The sequence below is a fragment of the Belonocnema kinseyi genome, chromosome 4, assembly GCF_010883055.1.
Source record: "Belonocnema kinseyi isolate 2016_QV_RU_SX_M_011 chromosome 4, B_treatae_v1, whole genome shotgun sequence".
Classification (NCBI taxonomy): Eukaryota; Metazoa; Arthropoda; class Insecta; order Hymenoptera; family Cynipidae; genus Belonocnema; species Belonocnema kinseyi.
In genome coordinates, this window is record NC_046660.1 from 45,493,326 (window position 1) to 45,516,264 (window position 22,939).

At 28.5% G+C, this 22,939-nt stretch overlaps 1 protein-coding gene across 1 annotated transcript in view; it reads left to right on the forward strand.

The window, feature by feature from the left end:
- LOC117171849 (metabotropic glutamate receptor 8-like) overlaps positions 1-22,939 on the forward strand; it is a 697,914-nt gene that overhangs the window by 299,711 nt on the left and 375,264 nt on the right. The window contains exons 2-3 of the mRNA XM_033359484.1: positions 613-825; positions 15,467-15,682. Coding sequence (XP_033215375.1) covers positions 670-825; positions 15,467-15,682 — 372 coding nt within the window. The 5' untranslated portion in view covers positions 613-669. The remainder of the gene's footprint in view (positions 1-612; positions 826-15,466; positions 15,683-22,939) is intronic.

A 22,939-nucleotide genomic window follows, 5' to 3' on the forward strand; every position in this document is an offset into this window, starting at 1 on the left:
TATTTGAGGGCTTCAGGGCCACTAGTTTAGTTCTAATCTTGACTTTACTCTGTAACCAACGAAATAAAGGCACGTGATATCTCGTTAGAGATATCACATATTGTTAAAAACTCATTTGAGCCTTTTTCAATATAACACTATCATTAATAATTTTATTTTTATAGGTAGGTTGTACCCAACTATAAGCAACATTTTCCTATTTTGCATTTCCTGAAACAAAAATATCTGTATATTTAAAATAAAAGTATGTACCTGTAACAGAACATTATCTCAACTCGTTTTGACTTTTGGCGAAATTTTGAACATTTCCCGATAATCATCAGTTTTCCGGAAAGGAATTTGTGCCTTCATTTTTTTATTGTATTCTTCTTAATAGCGTTACAATGATTCTTTCTGCCCTTCAGAAAAAATATTTATTAAAATTATTTCTTTCAAGAAAGTAGTAAGGAGTAAGTAAGTTTTTATTTTGTTTATCAACTTTAGAATATATTTTTTATTGCAATCGGCAGTCGAGTCTGTATTGCGACCTTCAATTGTAGTCTAATATAGTCAATAAATTGTTATAATTATGCGTGGAAAAATTAGTAAAAAAGTTTATTTTTTATTTTTCAGCAGGGTCCCGGTGGTGGGTCATCGGGATCCTTGGCTTCTGTTCGTTCGGCGCTCAAAATGAGCCTAAAGAGGATTCTACCGATGTGGTACTTCCTCGTGCTCGTGAAGTGCTCCCAAGTTCACAGAAACAACAGCGACGAAGACGGTTCAAAACTAATTCGAATCGTCGGCGACGTCATTTTTGGCGGAATTTTTCCCATGCATGAGCATCGAGTGAGTCGCATGAAATAATTTTTATTTATTGGATCAAAACAAGTTTTTCTAGACAAATTACTCTAGAACTTAAAATTTTTATCCTATTTACCCTTTTTTTAATTAAAATTTTTAATACAAAATAAAAATTTCTAACAAAACTATTCATTTTTTCAATTATTTGTTTTTAAGTTTATATACATTTAACTTATCGAAGATTCTTGAGCAAATTCAGAAAGATGCTTGAAAATTTTAGATGTATCGAAATTATTCTAAAAGTTTTTGAAATTTTGTTTTTATTTACAGGATTTTATAAAATATTAGAAGTAATCCGGATCAGCGTGAAAGATATTAATTACTTTTAAAAGTTTAAGAAAAATTTTTGACTTTCAAAACCTTTTAAATAAAACCTAAATTATAAAAAAAAATCCGAAATTTTCCCCCAAACAAAAAAGTGTTTCGCAGCCTATTAAATTTTTTAAATCTTCCCCTTTGTTTTCTCTTTCCTCCTCAAGTCTCTTCTCAAATCTCGTTTCGTCTCGAATATAATCTCGGATCTTGTCTCGAACCCCATATCGAATCTCTTTTTGAACTTTGAACTTTCTCTTGAACCACATCTTGAAGATAATATAGAATCTCGTCTCGAATCTTGTCTTGAATTTTGTGTTGAATCTTAATTTTCGTATTGAGTCTCGTGAAAAAAGTATGATAAACGGACACTCGACCGAAACTATATGAAATTCTGCTCGGTGTTGTAGAACTCGGCAAAATGTCAACTTTGTTGCTAAATAAAAAAAATTGGCCTTTAAATAAAAAATATAAGATCAGCAAAGCAACACAAAAATAATGATAAATAGAATAATAATATATTATTAAATTACGGGCCCTATTGAATATTTAAAAAATATTTTTTATTATTTTAAAATACTAATGTATTCTATGAAATATAAAATTAGTTGCTTAAATAATTAGATTACTTTTGACATAAATAAGCAAAAAATACACATATAATTATTATCAGAATCTTTTTCACACTTTTTCTAAATTTCTTTAGTTTATAAAATTCTCACCAAATTTTTCACATACGCTTTTTTGGGGTAAAATATTTTTATAATTTTTTAGATTTTCACAGAACTTTCTTTGGGCTTTACTTTATAATTAAAAAAATATATCTTCCGAAATTGAAAGAGCCTGGGTGATGCATTAATCTAGCAATCACATGATAATCAGGGAATGAAGCTATTGGAAAATATCATTAGTCTACATTTTCTTCGTTTCGCAGGAACCAAGTTTTTTTTATTCAAGATGTCTAGTTTAACATTTTTGTAACAAAAAAATTTCTGCAAAAAAAATTAAATAAGTTATGAAAGATTAAAAAAATAAATTAAACTCTCGGTCATAGTGTTCCTCAGAAACATATCAATAAAAACATCCGTTTAAAAAAACTCCTAAATAAAAAAGTTATAATTCTGAACAATTAAAAAAATCTAAGTAATAAAGCTGGAAATTCCCAACTTTTGACGATACCATTACTGGAGCATATTAAATTCAAAATAAGTAAATAAATAGCACTGCAAAAATAAATTAATAAATTAACAAGCAAACATTTTCCGAATTGAAAATGTAACCACAGTTTAATAAAAAATTGTAATCTGTTTTTTTTTTAAATTTTTAATTGATTTAATTTTAATAACATATTTTTTTGTTGTTTTTTGTTGTCAGTTTGTGACAATTAGGTAATATTTAGAATGTAAAAAAATCTTGATCACCTTCTTTTTATTTTAAATTGATTAATTTTCTCTTAAATTGTTTGTCTTCTTTGAATATATGTCTTTTTTTCTTATTTGCTATATATTTTATGCCTTGTATTTGTAAATCTTTTTTTCATAGAAGTTTTTTAGTAGAATTCATATTACGAACTTTCATTCATTTTTTAGATGTCTTAGAATTTTGAACAACGTTCCGAATTTACATTTGGACAAAAATTAAATGGATGAATAAAGTAAATATCATGAAAAAGTGTCATCGCATAAATCTTAACAAATCTTTTGTCATTTTAAAACTATATTATCTGCGTCGCGTTATCGGAAAAAATGATTTATTTATAACAGGTCATAGATTAAAGCGGGAAGAACTCAAATAAATTATAGTATTAGTATTCAGAAATCCATATTTAATTGAAAAAATCGTCCAGTGTTAATAAATATTGTTTTACAGCGTACACTTTATTCAAGACGCAGAGGTAAAATGAGTGAATCTGATTGGTCGAGTAGCGCCGGAAAATAGGACAATTATCGACTCGAGTGACATTGTCATTTTGAGGAAAAAATGGTTGCAAATATGCGCAGATTCTTAAGAATGGATAGGGTAATATGGTAATTGAACAAACGTTCCCATTTATATTCTTTTCTTTCAGAATTTTAGTTTTGCATAAATATCTCCAATCTGAGTAGGAAGTATAATTTCGTTTACAATTAAACTTTCCTGTAGCTATAAGGAATGTTTGTTCCAAGTTTCAGATGTGTATGTATTATGGGATGCACGTGCCCAACTTTACACGCCGACGGTCAGACGGATAATTGTGAATGTTCATATGTGCACGTTCAAGACCATAGGAGCCCATTTGTATACGTCAAAATTTCGACGTGTTCAGTTGTCTCAGTAGCATGTGTGCACATGCAGAGTTGTACAAGTGACAAATGTGCGCGTTTAAATTTGGAAGTGAAAATTTGTGCAAATACCATTTGTGCATGTGCACATATGGTACTCGGACAACTGTGCACGTCGAAATTTCGACGTGCACAGATTGACTCCTGTGAACTTGGACGTGTACAAATGACAGTTTTATAACAGTGAACGTACACAGATTCTGATTGTCCAATTGCGCACATGCACAGAATCTGATTGTCCATCTGTGCACATTCACAGATTTCACTTGCCCTACTATGCACATGCACAGATTTAACTTTTCTAACTCTGCACGTGCACATATTTGACTGGACCAACTGTGCACGTTTATGTTTTCAAGTAAGAATGTATACGAGGGTGGTCCTTTATATCTAAGTATAATGAATTTTTAGCAGTTTCTCTGATTCCTTGAATTCCTTAAATTCTCTAAGTTCCTTCACTTCTCTGAGTTCCTTGGATTCTCTGTATTACTTTAATTCGCTTAATTCCTTGAATTCACGGAATACCTCGAATTTTCTGGATGCATCAAATTCTCTGAATCCCTGAATTCTCTCAGTTCCTTAAATTCTCCCAATTTTCGGAATTCCCTTAATTATTGAAAGTCTCTTAAATCCTAGAACTCTCTTTATTCGCGGAATTCTCATAATTCCGGGAATACTCTGAATTCCTTGAATTCATTAAATTCCTTGAGTTCGATGAATACTTCGGATTCTTTGAATTCTATAATTTTTTGAATTACCTTAATTCCCTGAACTTCTTGAATTTTTTGATTTTCTTGAATGTCTTGCATTGGCTGAATGGCTTGAGTTCTTTAAATTCCTTGAATTCCATAAATTCCTTGAGTTCTCTGAAGGCCTTAAATTCTTCAGTATAAAATGATTTCAAACTTTAAAAATGTTATTATACAAGGATATAAGGACCACCCTCAGATAGAACCTTGCATAGGGGCATCCATGTGCACAGTCATGGAGGCGACATATGTGCACGCACAAAGTTGGGCAAGTGATATATAAGGACGTGCACATTTGGACAAGCGGCAGCTATGCACGTACACAGTCTGGCAAGTTACATATGTGCACGTGCAAAATTGGGAAAATGGCACATTTGCACGTGCAAGGTGGGGCAATTGACAAATGCGCACATGCACAAGTGGAAAAGTTACATCTGTGCACGTGCGCAGTTAAGCAAGTTACATTTGTGCACCTCCAAGTCTAAAGGAATCCATATGTGCAGGTCAAAATTTCGACTTTCACAGTTGTCCAAATACCATCTGTACCCGTGAACAGTTTTCTATGTACCGTCTATGCACGTGAACAGTTGTCCAAGTACCATCTGTGCACGCACACAGTTGTCCAAGTACCCTCCGTGCACGTGCACAGTTTTACAAGTGAAAACTGTGCATGTACAAATTTTTACATGCACAGTTGTTACTTCGACAAATGTTCACGTGCACAGATGATACTTTGACAACCGTGCATGTCGAATTTAACAGGTGCACAGTCGTCACTTGAATAATTGTGCACGTGTATAGTTGTTCAAGAAACAAGTGTGCACGTGCACAGTTGGCACATGCACAGTTGTCCGCCTGACCATCGAAGTACATAATTGTCCACGTGCAAAGTTCAAAAATCCATGAAGATAAATAAATATTCTGCTTTTATTTCTGTACGAAAATCCAATATTTATTCTTCTTCTCCGCACGTATACCATGTTTTTCGAAAAATTGTCGACGTCTAGAATAACCCAACAGTTATAGTAACCATTTCAACTTCAAATCAAGACACAATTTAAATCAGCCGCGAGATGATAAGTTTCAATTTTAAATAACTTTTATAAAGCCTATTATTTGAATGTTGATATTTTGCAACCGAAAATTAATAATATTACCCTGAACTAAGCGGTTCCTACATTTTTAGTTTTATTCAGAGGTCATCATAATCATCTGATTTGAATTGGTAACCTATTCTTTTTCAATCACCTATTTAATTGCCGGAGTTTGTTTTACCTGGGAAGTTTTCATGGCTGAAAAAACTAGACTAGACAGTCTGCTACAAGTCAAAAAATCGAGAAAACGGTTTTATGGGTAGTAGACTTCCTTTTATGGTGGTCGTAAAATTGTATCAACTTTTCACTAGAAGAGCATGTTTTTTTATATTCTTCTCAAGATAAATAAATTTAATTCAAGTGCTACCTTTTGCCCTTCATTTTGTAGGCAATTCTAAAAAATCTCGGACTCATTGTTGTAGAATACCTGATTGGTTACGGGCCTTAATATTGCTTTTGGTATATATTTTTAACTATTGTTATTAATTATAAGCAAACTCAGTTTACAATAAAAAACAGAAACACTTTTGGATTCGTTTCAGAAATATGTAGGTGTGTCTTTTTTTCTTGTGAATCAATTTAGCGCAGTATGATAAACTGAGAATCTAATCCATAAACCGAAAACGCTTTTGGATTCGGTTTTGAAATACTAAGTGCACTTTTTAAAAAATTTTAAAATAATTTTTCTACTTCACTCAATATGAGAGAATATTGGCGGAGCATGTTATATAGATTTGAAAACTTTTAAATTAATTATAAACACCCTAAGCGTCTAGTTAATCAACGGAAAACACATTTGTATTCATATCAGAAGTATGTAGGGGTACTTGTTTGTTTTTTAAAATTATTTTAAAACAATTTAATTATTTTTAATATTCTGCAATCTTTTTTAAAAAACTTCCTTTTTTGTATTGGTATTCTTTCTTCTTTAGCCCGCACCTAAGTTTATTTTAGAGACCAGAATGTAAAGATTAGTATTCCATTCAAAACCTCTCATTATCCTCGTATCTTTTACTAGCTAAGTAAGCCCTTTCTTAGACATACGCTAACTAATATGTATCTGTATTTTGTATTTCCGCGCATTTATTCATATCTCCTAGCAGAATGATTCTTTCATCATGATCGCAAGTACTTATTGTATGATTTAAACTGTTCCAGAGGCCGCATTTTACTTCTCTCGGATCACTGTCAACTAAACCGTAGCACGTTATGATAAATAATCTTCTGATTCCTATTTTCATTCTGGCCCACAACATTCTAGGAGATACAAAATCACGATCTCTGAGATGCTGTTTCTCTCTTTCATTCACTATGAAACCCACTTCTTGTGTACCATGTGATTCACTGTCTACTCCTGACTATATTTGAAATCCGTCTTTCAATATCCCGTTTTCTCTGTTTCTAATGTCGCATTACTTTTTCTTGATTTTAGGTACGCGAAAAATCTCTAGTTTCCTTACGTGCATATTTTTCGTCATTATCTTACCTTAAGCTCATTTACATCTCTACCATTTCAAATACCTAGTCTCGATTCATCATCTGAAACTCGACTTTTACCTTTACCGCCCGTATGAAAAAGAAGTATTGGATCGAATACATTTTTTGCGATTAAGTATTGAAAATCGAATACTTTTTCGCGGAAAAAACTGGATCAAATATTTACTAAAACTTATTTTTCATAAAAGCGTGTGCATGTCCTTCGTCAATCAAATTTGGTGAAAACTTAGGTTTTGGTAGGAAAATTAATCTTTTTTGTTAAAATCTTATATTTTCAGTTTAAAATTAATGTTTTTGTTTAAAAATGTAACTATTTGTTCAACAACTCATATTTTTCAGTTGTAAATTCCACTGCTTAGTTGATAGTTCAACTAGTTTATAAAATTTCATAATTTTTCAAGTAGTATGTCACTGGTTTAAAATTTAACTGTAACATTTTTAGAAAATTAATATTCCAGGTTGAGAAATTTTCTTTTGGCATACGTTCTTAGGTTGAAAGTTCATCTTTTTTAGGATTCATCTTTTTAGTTTCTAACTAATAATGTAACGTTTCCATTCTTGGTCGAAAGTTAATTTTTTTTTCACAAATTATTCGGTTGAAACTGAAGTTTTTTGCAGGGAATTTATATTTTAGTTTGAATTGAACCACTTGGTCGAAAATTAAACTATTTTAATGAGTGTTTAATTTTTAGTGAAATGGTAACTAATTTTTTAAGAATCATATTTTTGGGTTGGAAATTTGACCGTTTTATAGATAATTCATCCTTTTGGGTTTAAATATTAACCATTTGCTTGATAATTAATGTATTTTATTGGAAGTTCATGTTTTTTCTAGAATATTAATTTTCTTGCTGAAAAATTCATCTTTTTGTTTTCAATTTTGATTTCTGGTCTGAATTTATCTGTTAAATTAATGATCAAACTATCACTGGAAAAGCACAAGATAAACTATACATCGATTTCCGACGAAAGATTCTCTGCTAGAAAAATTAACTCTTTAGGATAAACTTTACACAAATATCAGTTAAACTTTCTTTTGTTTTTCCATGACAAACACACGTTTTTTGAAAGACACGAAGTTGGCTAAACAAAACTTTATCGCTTTGAAACATTTCCTGCAACAAATTTAATTCTTAGTTTTTTCTGTGATTTTTACAGACATTTAACTTTTTCTTATACAATTAAATTTTTTCTTGGAAAATCCGATGATCTGTTTTGGGTAGAAAATTCATCCTCTATCAAATTTATCCTCTATAACTTAAAAATTCAATTATTAGGCAGAAAATGCATTAATGTCGTTAAAAATTCGTCTTTTGTTTTACAAAATTATTCTTGTGTATTAAAAATTTCATTCAAAACACTTTGACTTGAAATATTATGAATTTAAAATGTTTAATATTGCATTTAATAATTTATTTAAATTAATTTTATTTGAAAGAAGTAATTCCTCCAGTATTACCCTATTTTCTTGAAAAATCATCCTCTTTCTTCTATTTTCATGTATATTAGGCAACTTAACTTTTAGTGTGTGTTACTGGGGGGGGGTACATTAAACTACTTTAGTCGACGGGGGGGGGGTAAATAGTCAAAACTGTTGATATGGTTTATGAGCGATCCCTTAACTGCTCAATAAAATTGAAAATATAATTCGAAGATTGTCAGATACCCTTTAATCGATTGTATCAGTTTTATTGGGGTTACTTCTTACTTATCGATGCTACAAGCTAACAAAGAACCAAAGAATGTTTTACTGTCGCGACAGGTAAAATTGCCTGTCAGCACAAACGTGTATTTTAATTAAAAACTTTTCTTCTACCGAAAGGACGTGAGGGGAATGCGAGGCGTTTACTAGGTTGAATCAAGGGGTGAGGATTGACTTTTCTGGATAGTAGTTTTATATCAAGCGAGAGAGAGAGAGAGAGAGAAGTGACGTATATGGACATAACAAACATTAAAATCGTCGAGCAACCGCGATGTCACGTGATTTATGAGTCTGTTTGCCTCCATGTATACTTTAGCAAAGTCAGTATTCAGCTTAGGAAGGGGTGATTTCACCCACGAGGTCCACTGCTCTTCGACAATCAAAAAACTTTCGAAATATATTTACATACCAGGCATCTCGTACGAAAAAAGGTCATTCACCGTATTAAGTACACTGAGAAAAAAATTTCTGAATCAATGAAATATTCGTTTGAAGCTTCAAAGAGTGATTTCAGGCTCAGTCAAATGCATGTACTATAAATTCAAAAGCATATGCTATTGTTCCTTATTTTTTCGATTCGAAAAAAATGTTATTGATATTTAGAAAAAAAAAGATTTTCTTCAAGTGAAGGTGTCATAGACCTAATATTAAAATATTGTAAAGTTAAATTAACAAAAAATTCTAAGCAAACGATATCAAGTAAAGTAAATGTAACTAATGACATTTTTCATTAACTTCATTCCCTGGTTATGAAGTGATTTCCAGATCACTGCATTACCTGGACTTTTTTAATCTCAATAAATATTTTTATAAATTACGATGTAGAAACCAAACAAAATTCTGTGAAAATCTAAGAATTATATTAAAATTATACCTGAAAAAATGTATGTGCACAAAGGGTGAGAATTCTGCGAAAAGAAGCAAATGTCAAAAAAAGAATACAAAAAGTGTGAAAAAGTGTGAAAAAAATTCGACAATAATTATATGAGTATTATTTTTTTTATTTACGTTAAAATTAATCAAAATAGTGAAATAAAATAATAAGGCAGAATATGAATATTACAATAAAATTATTAAAACAAGTATTTTCTAACAGTAGGAATATTAATCTTAATGAATAATTTTATTTGTTTAAAAAATGCATTATTATTTTAGAGTATTGAAAAATATTTTAAAAATATTTCAATTCGCCTGTAATATAATAATAAATTATTGTTCTACTTCTTATTATTATGTTGTCTTACTCATTCTTCTCATTTCAAGGCCAATTTTCTTTTATTTGACATCAAAAGTTTACTTTTTTCTTGAGAGTCGAGGCGAAAATCTAGATTCGAGACGCGGTTCGAGACGCGGTTCGAGACGCGGTTCGAGACGCGGTTCGAAACGAGTTTCAAGACGCAATTCAAGACGAAGCTAAAACTGCAAATCGAGATTTAAGTTGGGATTCGAGAAAAGATTGGAGACGAGACAAGTTTTGAGATGAGATTAGTGGCAAAGCAGAGGTGGAGCATGTCACCTACTTTGACTAATTAAAACAAAATCGAAGTATCCTATATTATTCAACTACTTATTTGTAAGTAAGCGCAGGTCTTTTTCTCCTACTTTCGGCGTGGCGTCAATTCTTGGAAGGACTATATCAGAGAGCACTATCTCTGGGGTTCACTGTAGTTTGAAATGTGTGAAAAAAAGAATTTAAAAAAGGGACAAAGTAGAATTCTTTGGAAAATGAAAAAAGAGGGAATAAAGAAAAGAGTGTAAAATGTAAAATATCACTTTCACTAGGCCCCTCTCTATTTACAAACCAATTACCAACTTTTTTAGCACAAGCCCCTCGCCCCTCAAATTAGTAACGTAGTTTATGAACGGCCCTAATCAAATGAAATTACCAGTTCCGAAAATAATATTTCTGGAAAATTTTTTAGTGATGGAGATTTTATTTAATAAGATTAATTTTAAGTTAATTTTTCAGATTAAAAAAAAAAAGGAAACATGCGAATCACTAACAGAGATATTTAAAAATTCTACAAACTTCAAAAAGAATGAAAATATATGAAAATTTAAAAAGATTTGGAAAACTGTGAAAATATTTATGAATTTCTTTTAAACTTTTAAAAACTCTTAATATTTGTTTGATTACACATGCATGATTTCAGCCCTTTTTGACACCTATAAAGCAGGACTAAAGTTTTGATTTTCATTCCCCAGGGAGCGACAAATGAGTCAGAGGTGAATAATGAAAATTATACATCTATGAGATCGCATTTTACGATGATTTGCCCACTCAGCGTAAAAACTGTAAGGGAAATATTCCACTTCCCCCTTATTAATAATTTTAAGTAAAAAAATACGAGAATACAGTGCTCAAATTGTCGATTTTATTTTCGGGTTTAAGGGTAGTTTTCAGGGACTCGTGGGTGTCTTAGGGGTGTCAACCCCATATATCTGATACAATGAAATTCTTCGTTGCATAAATCTCTCCAAGCCTCTATAACTTATTATAAAGGTCTCTTCAAATTTTTCAAAACCCCGACCAATTATTCCAAAAAAAACCAAAAAAGTGACTTTTCCCCATGCATTTTATATTTTACACTTAAATTTTTTTTTAAATGAGGATTTTTTGTATATCGGATACGGAATGAAATTAGGGAGGGGGGAGGTTACTGCCCCCCCCCCCAAAGAGTGTTTTTGAGCCACCATAGATTTCATATTTGATGTATATTTTTTGTGAATATTACTTTGTGAACATCTGTTGTCGAAATTGAATGAAGACAAGATTATGAATTAACTGTTTTTAAATATTATAATTATTATTTTAAAAAAATTTTATTCGAGGGATTAGTTTTACTAGATTGTATTATTTTATGTTAAAAATGCCAAAAATTGGTAAACTGATATTGTAGGGAAAACAATTATTTGTAATGATTACAATCTTGTAAAACTAAACCCTTGAATAACATTTTTGATAAATAATAAGTGAACAGTTTAGAAAAACTTAAATCGATCATTCTTTCCGAAGAAGATTAATCCAAAAAAATGCAAAAAATAAGAGCATTTTCAAAATGTTATAAAATTATTTTTAACAGTTTCAGAAATTTGGTTCAAAGGTTCTGTCAGATAACGAAAATATAAGGAAATTATTTGAAATTTTCAAAATTTCAAAACATAGACACAAAATATTTTTCGATTAGGCGAAATTAAAAAGATCTTTAAAAAAACGATGCAATGTTTTTAAATATTTTTCTTCTTTGTCAAAAATCCATTTTGTTGGTTAAATATCTGACCTTTTGGGTCGAAAAATCACTTCTTTTTGTTGTTAATTCAACTACTTGGTTGAAAATTTATTCATTTTGTTCATCATTAAACGTTTTTTGTAAAAAATTAATTTTCTTGGCTAAAATATCAACTTCTTGTTTGAGCCTTCAACTTCTTAGTTAAATGTTTAATTCTTCTTGAAAAATTGATTTTGTTTAGGATTCATTATTTGAGTTAAAAATGAAATGAAAATATATCTATTTTGCTAAAAATTTGTTCTTTTCTATTGTAAATTAATTTTCTTTAGTGTAAATTCAACTATTTCATGCTTCGTTGTAAATTGATATTTTAAATTGAAATATGATCCTTTTTAGTATAAAATTTATGTACTTTTTTCAAAACTAGTCTTTTTTTGGTAGAAAATTAACCTTCTTGGTAGAAAGTTCATCCATTTTGGTCAAGAATGCAACTGCTTTTTATATAAATAAAATAAATTTAAAATGGATCTGTTTTTAGGAAATCCGAATTTTTTCTTCAAAATATAACTTGCTGATGAGAAATTAAACTTTTAGATTGGAAATTAAATTTCTTCTTGAAAATATATATTTTTGCTTTAAAATTTTTTCTTCATAAGTTGAAAGTTCAACTGTTTGGTAAAAAATGTATTATTTGTTGCAAATTCAACTAATCTGTTTGTTTTAAAATTCATGATTAGAAATTCATTTTTTTTCTTAAAAATTAATTTTTGTAACCAAAAATGTAACGATTGGATTTTTGGCTCAAATTTTTTTCAGTTCAAAATTGGACTATTTTGTCCAAAATTTATATTTCATGATTGAAAATTAGATTTCTTGTTCAAAATTAATTTTTCCTCGATTTGAAAGTTAACCGTTTAATAAAACATTTGTCCTTTTAGCTTGGAAACTAAACTCTTTCCTTATTAATCTGTCTATATGTGTCAAAAATTAATCTTGTTCAATAAAAATTTATGTTTAAGCTTACAACATTATTTTAATTCCTCTTTTTTTGTTTTATTCAACTGGTTGATGATGCGAATTCTTTCATGTTAAAAATAATTTTTTGGACCGCAAATTTAATTGTTCGATTTTTCATGGAAAATTTTTGTTTTTTAGTTTAAAATTTCACTACTTGTATAAAAATTCAGGTTTCTTGCTTATAAATACAGCTAAATACAAAAAAAATGATTTTCTCGAAAGTTTAATTATTTTGTTAATGTTATCTTGTTTGATGGAGAATTTAAATAAGTTTCCAAAATTTCTGAAAATTTAAAAAGGTGAAGTAATTTAGGCTTCCTCCATACACTACCTTACAACTTTAGGGGGGGGGGGTCTCAGTGAAAGTCAGACATTTTTTGTATGGTACATATGGTAACGTTTTTCGTACGTTTCCAGATGATGAATGTTTTCGGTAGAAAATTAATCTTATTCTTTAAAAACTAATGGTTTTAGTTAAAGAACTCTTGAATTTTATTAAAAATTCCCCTTTTTGGTTAGTAAATTAACCTTTTTTTTTAAATTTATCCTCTTTAATTAAAAATACTACATTTTGGTGGAGAATTATTGAATTTTGTTAAAACTTCATTCTTTTCGGTATACTATTAATATCTTTGTTTAAGCATGCACCTTTTTGGTTAAAAAATGTGACAACCAGGTTTTTAAGTTGACCAACTCTATGTAAATTTCAAAAAAATTAGATTTTTGGTTGAAAACTCTTGAATTTGATTAAAAATTCGTTTTTTTGTCTTCAAAAACTGGTCTTTTTGGTAGAAAATTCATCTTTTTGTTTAAACATTCATCTTTTTGGTTGAAAACTTAACAATTTGGTTTTAAAGTTGAAAAACTTTCTTCATAATTAAAAATAATATTTTTTTCTTTCTTAAAAATTCAACTGTTTTGTTGAGAATGATTGAATTTCATTGAAAACTTTTTTCTTATTAGTAAGTTAATATTTTTGTTAGAAAATACATATTTTTCAGTTGAAAATTCAACTCTTTGCCTGAGAACACTTGAACTACTTTTAAAAAATTTGTTTAATTAATTAATGCATAAAAATTTTAAATTTTGTTTGAGGATTCTGGAATTTTATTTAAAAATTCGCATTTTTTGTAGCAAATAAATATTTTTGTTAAAGAAGTCATCTTCTTAGTTGAAAATTAATTTTTTTGGTTAAAAACTCTTGAATTTTATGAAATTTTTGTTTTTTTTTCGGTGGTGACATAATAATATTTTTGTTTAAAAATTCGCCTTTATTAATCATTTCTGAAAAAAGTTCAACTTTGGTTGAGAATAATTCTTGAATTATTTTTAAAATTTCTTTGTTTTGGTAGACACTTAATATTTTCTTTTAAAGATGCACCTTTTGGGTTAAAAATTGATCAACAAGGTTTTAAAGTTCAACTGCTTCCTTAAAAATTGAAAAAATTCTTTTTTTCTTAAAAATTTAACATTTTAGTTGAGGATTCTGGAATTTGATTGAAAATTAATATTTTTTGTAACTAAATTTATCTCTTTGTTTAAAAGTCCACTGTTAGCTTAAGAATTCTTGAATATTGTTGAAATTTTTTTTATATAAAATTAATCTTTTCAGTTAAAAATATTAACAAATCGGTTTGAAAGTCAAAATAATTTCTTAAAAATTAATTTTTTGTTAACGATTCAAAATGTTGTTTTAAAATTCATCTCTTTGGTTGGAAATTCAACTGTTTTCTTGAAAATTCCTTTTTTTTCTTGAAAAATTACTTTGGTAATTGAAAATTTACCTATTGCATTTTTGGTCGAAAACCGTTCTTATACAAGTAAAAATTAAAATTTTCGTTAAAATTGAACTATTTAAAAAAAAGCTTTTTTTTATAAAAATGTTATGTTCTTGATTTAATAATTCGACTTTTTTGTATGTAGAAAATTCCTCATTTTGTCTGAAAAGTCCAATGATGTAGAAAAATAAATCAACTATTTGATAGAAAATTCGTCTTTCTGATAGTTTAAAATTATTTTTTCTACATTAAAAGTTCAAATATTCCATTTTTGGTAAAAGATTTACCTGTCTTAGTTTAAAAATCCAATAATACCCAGACTATCTCTCACATAAAATTCGATTAGGCACATTTCAACACTTACTCTAAAAATCACTTTTTTATTTTAATTGTTGATTTATTACCGATGTTTATAATTCACAACATGTGGTCCTATATACAATATGGGCATATTGGCAACTTGATTCGCTATAAATAAACAAAAAAAAACCGTAAAAAGCTAAAATCGGGTTTTATCTAGAGGCTGTGTTACTTTCGTGGGGGGGGGGTCTTACCTAAATCAACGGTTGTCAACGATAGGAAGGGGTGGGTAAAAAATTGCCCAAAATTGGTAAGGTAGTTTAAGGATGATCCCTTATAAATTTACAATACATTTCCTAAAGTTCCCAATTTTATATCAGAATAAAAAAAGTTTAAAAAATTCCTTTACATTAGAAAAAATCATGCCTATATTATAAAAAACGTCGGAAATCATGCATTTGTTATAAACAATATCGTATGTCACCAATAAGGAGGGGAAACTTTTCCGACTCCTAAATTTTTCACACTCGTCGAAAAAGTCCCGATTTTCTCCCTTGGTTTATAATATAGATACTATGCACAAATGAAAAGAAGCCTTTATAAAAGATTAAAAATTTTGTTTCTAGGCACCAACATTGAGTGCTGAGTCACCATGCGGTGCTGTAAAAGAGGAAAAGGGTGTTCAGAGATTAGAGGCTATGTTGTATGCGTTGGATCTAATTAACAGTGACAACGAACTTCTCCCAAATACTACCCTGGGTGCCTTGATCCTGGATTCTTGCAGTAGTGACACCTATGCTCTTGACCAAAGCATGGAGTTCGTCAGATCATACATGAACCAAGTAAGTGATAATAAAATAATTATAAATCATTAAACAAAAAATATGCCCGAAGCGCGAGCACAAACCCATTGCGCGCTGCGCGCGCGGCGCTTCGCCCCAAGTTCGAGCGCACTTGGCGCGCGGGTATGCTCTCTGCTTCGCGCTCGTTTTCGTACGTTTAATGCCTACACTTTAAATAAATTGTTTTAAATATCATAAATATTATAACTTAAATCGAAAACTACGATTTAAACTTCTGAGGAATTACAGCCGTAAATTGTAACTACAATTTATTTCGATTTGTTTTTAAAGAAGGTTCTCAAAGCATCTACGGCTTTGACGATTACGTTTTTATTATGAAACTCGCGCTTCGCGCTCGTTAGTTTTTTTCCAATTGTAAAACTTGATCAAGATAATTCGTAAATCTTGTTCAAATCTGATAAAAACGACGTTTCAGATTTACGGATAAAAAATTGATCCAGCTTTTTGAATTTTTGTCTAATTAAGAAATTTCATTAAAATAGTTGCGGAATACATATATTTTATATTTAGTAGAAATTTAGATTCATATTTCTTAACATATTAAACCATTTTTTCCCTATTTTTCATAATTTTTAAAATTTTGAAAAGTATATTACTTTTTGAATTTTAATAGAATTTAGGAACGTCATTTGGATAATTTGCAAGTATTTTTTTCGTGTACTAGCAAATTTTTTTTAAATTTCTGAAACTCCCAACAAAATTTTATTCAAATTTTGAAAAAACTCTAACTTTTGAATATTTGTCTGATCGAAAAATTTAACTAAAACAGTTTCTATATATATTTTATATCTACTGAAGAATTTAAATGAAATTGTCTAATCTATCAGAAAAATATTTTAAATTTTGGTTGGAAATATCTGCTTAAGGAATTTAGCCTATATTTTGGAAACCTTAAGAATTGTATTAAAGGCTGAGTTGATTGGACAAATTCTATAAAAATTAGTGTGGCTACAACTTTCAGGTAACCATACATATAGACATCCAGACAGACATATAGACATCCAGGCAGACAGACACCAAGAAAATTTTATTATTGTCGGACTCTGTGAGTGCCGAAACGTAAAGATCCGTTAAAAACCAGAGATCTAAAATTTGAAACATTAAATTACATTTTCATGAATAAAAATGTAAAAATTTGTCTACTATTTTGAAAAAGCTTTCATTTTTGTGATTAAGGGCTAATTGAAAAATTCCACTACAATAGTTTTGAAATAAATTTAGTACATAGAAAAGATTTTGAATGAAATTTTTGGATCTATAAAAAAAAAATTTTGCCTGTTTTTAAAAATTTTCAAATTTTTATAAAGTATATAAATTTTCTAATTTTTATCGAAATAAAAACTTTTATTAGTATAATTTGCAAGTCTTCTACCCATCTATGAGACACTTTAACAAAAAATTTCAAAACTGAAAAAATTTTTTTTTAATTTTGAAAAAGCTCTAAATTTGTTTATTTTGGTTGAAAATATGTCCTTAAGGAACTTAGCCTCCATTTTAGGAATCTTAAGAAGTGTATTAAAGGCTGACTTGATTGAACAAATTCTATAAAAGTTAGTGTGGCTACAACTTTTAGGTAAACTAAAACAAAATCGATTGGACAAATTGTTCAAAAGTTAACATGGATACAACATTCAGGTAACCTTACATACAGACATACAGACATACAGACAGACATACAGACAGAATTACAGAAATACATACAGACAGATAGACAGATAGACAGACATACAGATAGACATACATGCAGACAGATATACAGACAGACATACAGACAGACATACAGACATACAGGCAGACAGACACCGAGAATTGTCGGACTCTGTGAGTGCCGAAACGTAAAGATCCGTTAAAAACCAGAGATCTAAAATTTGAAACATTACATTATATTTTCATGAATAAAAATGTAAGAATTTGTCTACTATTTTGAAAAAGCTTTCATTTTTGTGATTGTGGGCTAATTGAAAAATTCAGCAACAATATTTTTGAAATAAATTTAGTATATAAAAAAGATTTTGAATGGAATTTTTGGATCTATAAAAAAAATAATTTTGTCTGTTTTTAAAAATTTTCTAATTTTTATAAAGTATATAAATTTTCTAATTTTTATCAAAATAAAAGATTTTATCAGTGTAATTTGCAAGTCTTCTACCCATCTATCAGACACTTTAACACAAAATTTCAAAATTGAAAAAATTTTTTTCAATTTTGAAAAAGCTCTAAATTTGTTTGTTTTGGTTGGAAATATCTGCTTAAGGAATTTAGCCTACATTTTAGAAACCTTAAGAATTGTATTAAAGGCTGAGTTGATTGGACAAATTCTATAAAAGTTAGTGTGGCTACAACTTTCAGGTAACCATACATACATACATGCAGACAGACATACAGACAGAAATACAGAAAGCATATAGACATAAATACAGACAGACAGACATACAGATAGACATACATGCATACAGATATACAGACAGACATACAGTCAGACATTCAGGCAGACAGACACCGAGAAAATTTCATGATTGTGTAGGACTGTCAGTGCCGAAGCGTAAAGATCCGTTAAAAACCAGAGATCGAAAATTTGAAACATGACATGACACTCATGAATGAGAATGTAAAAAAGTGTCTCAAATTTTGAAAAAGCTTTAATTGTTTTAATTGTGGGCTAATGGAAAAATTCGGCTAGAATAGTTTTGAAATATATTTTGTATCTAGTGACGATTTTGAATGTAATTTTTGGATCTATGAAAAAAATTTTTTTCTATTTAAAGAATTTAAAATTTTTTTTAAAAGTATATAACTTTTTTAAGTTTTAACGTAATAAAAAATTTTATTTGGATAATTTGCAAGTCTTCTACCCATCTATAAGAAACGTTGACAAACATTTCTACAATTTGAATAAGAAAAAATTGGACAATTTTTAAAATGCTCTCAATTTTTTAATTACGGATTAATTACGGATTTTGTGAGTGCTGAAACGTAAAGATCCGTTAAAAACCAGAGATCGAAAATTTGTACGATCACATTACACTCTTATCATTGAGAATGTAATTAAATATTGCAATAATCAATCATTATTATCAAGGAGTAGCAACAAATAAGGTTCTAGGTCACATATTCATGATTTTACAGGAAAAGCAAAATGGAAATCTATTGACTCTTACAAAAATAAAAAAAAGGCTTTGGATACTACTGGACCCGAGTTGAGAGCTTTACATAATGACTCTGTGAAGCTCTTCGCCTGTGGTATTAAATTAGCTTACAACATCCTCATCTCATCAGGCACTTGACTTAGTCCGTGGCTACAATGGAAATCCAGGTTCATCTGAGAAAAAGTTTGAAAAACAGCTTTATTTAACAAATTTTTAAAATAAAACAACTTTTTTCGTTTCTTGTTAAATGTTATCTTTGCTGGTTTTTCGAATGATATCGGTGTTTAATTGACCCAATTATCATAATTGTAAAGAGGATTTTTTTAATTAGCATCAGGTTGCGAATTTTTTATCTTCTGTTGTATTTTTTTCCAATTCCTATAAGTGTAAATAGCGTTATATTTCTTACTATAAATATTTTTTAATTTTCTTAAATGATAACAATGAACAAAATGAAAAGTAATTGACACTTAAAAATCAATTCAAAATCGGTATCATTCGAAAACCAGCAGAGTTATCATTTAACCAGAAACAAAATAGTTTTTTTATATTCTAAATTTCCTTAATAAAGCTTTAAATAATTTCTTTTATTTAAAAAAAAAACAATAAAAGAGATTATGCAAATTCATAGAAAAATTCTAACAAATTTCGGCAGTGTCAATTTTTTCACTTAAAATTAGAATTTTTAATCAAAAATCATTATCGAGATGCTCAATTTTCAACAATTTGTACTATTTTAGGTTAAATTAGCGTTTCACCGCAATGATTGATATTTCAAAACCAAAAAAATTATAGTTTGCACAATATTTCCAATTTTTAAAAATGTTTAGGTTTCATTCACGGTTTACACAGAATACCGGTAATGTTAACCAAAAATTTCAAAAACGAAAAATAAGCAGAATTAAAAGAAGATTCATAATGTTCTAACAATTTCAGGTTATGTTAGTGTTTGACACTGTGCATCGGTTTTTACAGTAAAAAATTATTAGATTTCAATGGAGACTTACAAATTTTGTACCATTATATTCTAAACAAAATTAGTTATATCTAAAAGAATATTTACAATTTAAAACTATTATTTTATGATATATTTGAATTTTCGTGTAAAATTATTATTTTGAATAAAAAATCATAAGATTTTTCAGGTCATCATTATTTTTCAAATGATTTTTTAGAGCCATTACACTTACAATTGTTTATAGATGTTTTATACAAAAAATCGGTACTATAAAAAAAAATTAGATTTTAAGGAAGATCACAAATTATTAAATAATTTTAGGTTATGGTAACATTTATCACTAAAAATCAATTCTTTTCGTAAAAAAAATTAGGTTTAAAAGGTGCTACACAATTATTTTCTGTTATGTTATTGTTTTTAATAATGGCCATTATTGATGAAAAATCATTAGATTTTTAAAAAATGTACAGCTCTAAACATAATTGATAATGCTCACATTTTTCACCGAAAATCGGTATTGATTTTAAAGAAGATTCAATAATTTAAAACAATTTTAGGTTATTTAAACATTTTCTCTGTAAATCGTTAATTTCAAACAAACAAAATTAGGCCTAAAAATTGTTAACCATTTTTTTCTCGCGTATTATTTTAATGTTCTTTATTTAAAATTCCTATTATTTAAATAAAGATATACAATAGCAAACGATTTTGTGTCATGTTCTGTTCCTTTTTTTCGTCTGAAATTTTTTATTGGCAATTAAAAATTAAATTAGACTCCTAAGATTATTTACAATATTGAAACAATAATGTGGTATTTTACGTTTTTTTTTTTTACCGAAAATCGTTTATTTTAAATAAAAATCATTTGTTCTCAAATAGAAAACGGACAATTATGAACAACTTTAGGTTATCTTAGTATTTTTCATTAAAAATTGGAAGTTTTGATAAAAAGTGGAATGGCTTAATAATCTTAATAATAGACAGAAATTTGGGATTTTGTTGTCAAAGTTTCTAGGGTCTCAGCGCGGCCTTTTCTTAGAGGTTTTTAATACCATTTTTTAAACAAAATTGTACATTAATTACATCATTTTTAGTCTACATAACTTTAAATTTGTCTGAGAAACATGTCTTTGGAAATGAATAAATTATATGATTTTAGGAATTGTAATGATCTTATTAGTCACTTCTTAAAAGAAAGAGATAGAGAGAGAAAACAAAATATTTTGTTAAAAAAATGTTTTTTAAAAAATTGCGTAAATAATTTCAGCCACAGAAAAGTTAATTTCGAAAATTGGAAAAAAGAGGTGCACAGAATTTCTTTCCTTGAAAAAAGCTATAAATTACCAAAATTCAATCATTTTTCAAAAATCGGTAGGCAGAAATAATAAAAAAAAATTAATTCGAAAACAAAAAGATTAAAATACATTTTGTAAGCTATAAAGTTTGTTTGTAAAAAAAGCTTTTTATTTAAAATCACATTATTTGTTATATTATTTATTTATAATCATAGAAAAACTATCTTTTTCAGAGATCTTATTTTTAGCACGACAATTGCTTCAATTTTTTTAACAATTGGAATATAACTTAATATTATCCAAAAGGGAAATATGAAAGATTTAAGTCCTATTTATGGATTTTTAATATTAAAGAAAAGTTAATTTCGCTCTTATCTGTAAAGTTGCCGTCAATTGTTAGATCAGTACTATAAAACTTTTAAGAGCATTAAATACTTTCTCATTCAAACGCATGTGATAAAATTGTCTCCATCTCTCTGAAATGTGTGTGCCATTAGCTAAACGGTAAGCAGCACAATTCATATAAAAGTTTTGCTCACGGGATGCAAATTTAATCACAAAATTTTAAATATGAAGTTAAATCCAAAGTCTCATGGACCCTCAGATAATGAAATTGCTCTTCTCTAAGCCCATTCTTTTTTTGTGGTTTATTTGAACTTGATATTTCAATCTGTATGTAGGAAAGGTAAAAGGGCTTTTTTACTTAGTTCTGTTAGAAGCTAAAATTGAAAAGAATGTAGAAAGGATTGAGAGTAGAAAACAGGAAAAAAAATCTCTTTGTCAATTTCTGAAGAAATTCGAAGGGAGTTTCACAATAACGATTCTTGTTCGTGGATTCTCCTCGCTCTTCACAAAACAACGTACGTTAAGGAAGTGAAAAACTAAAGAACAAGAAAGGTCAGGAAGTTTCAAAGATTTTCTTCACTAAATAGTGAAGACAAAATAAAACAAATGTTCCTTGTTTCGTCGAGAAAAGTTATAAAATTTATCCCTTCTGAAAAAACGAAAAAAAAAGTTATTCAATTTGATAGATTCTCCATTCAGAAGAACCATTATATTTAATAAAAATCTATACATAAAGAGAAAATTCAATCAAAATCCATCAAGTGGTAGAAATTTAATAAAATTATTTTAACGAATTTGATACATTACCTATCAAATTGAATTAAGCTAATCACGTTATTTAAATTCTATCAGCATATTTGATAAAAATCCTATTTACTTCAATAAAATTAATTTCACGAATCAAAATCTATCAGCACGATTGTTAAACCTCTCTATGAATTGCAATCCATCAAGGAATATCAGACTTTTGTATCAAAAGATTATCATGATGCATTACTATAATCTTATTCACACATAACTTGTATCAAATCCTATCTTCTACAATTTTTTAATTTCTTTTATATTCTGGCCATAGAGAAATCTAATTATTTTTACTAAAAGATTTTCATCAAGCCTCCACGAAATCTTATCCACGAAGAACTCCATATCCTATCTTCTACAAATTCGACAATTTTTTTATCAAATTTTATTTATTAAAAATCTCATATTTATTTGTTAATAGTATGTCATTAAAATTCTATACAATCTGATTAGCACATTCTGTAAGAATCGTCAAATCGTGTACATCTCAAAATCTTATACTTTACTATCCAAATTTTTGAATTGTATAATATTTAATGAAGTTTTAATCACAATATCTTTAAGAAAAGTGTAAGGTCTTACGATGAGCAAAATTCGATAGAAATTTTGCAGGTGCTGGAAAATAAGATTTGACACAAATCTTGTGTGGATATGATTTCATAGATTTTCATTAAAAACTGTCAATAGAAAG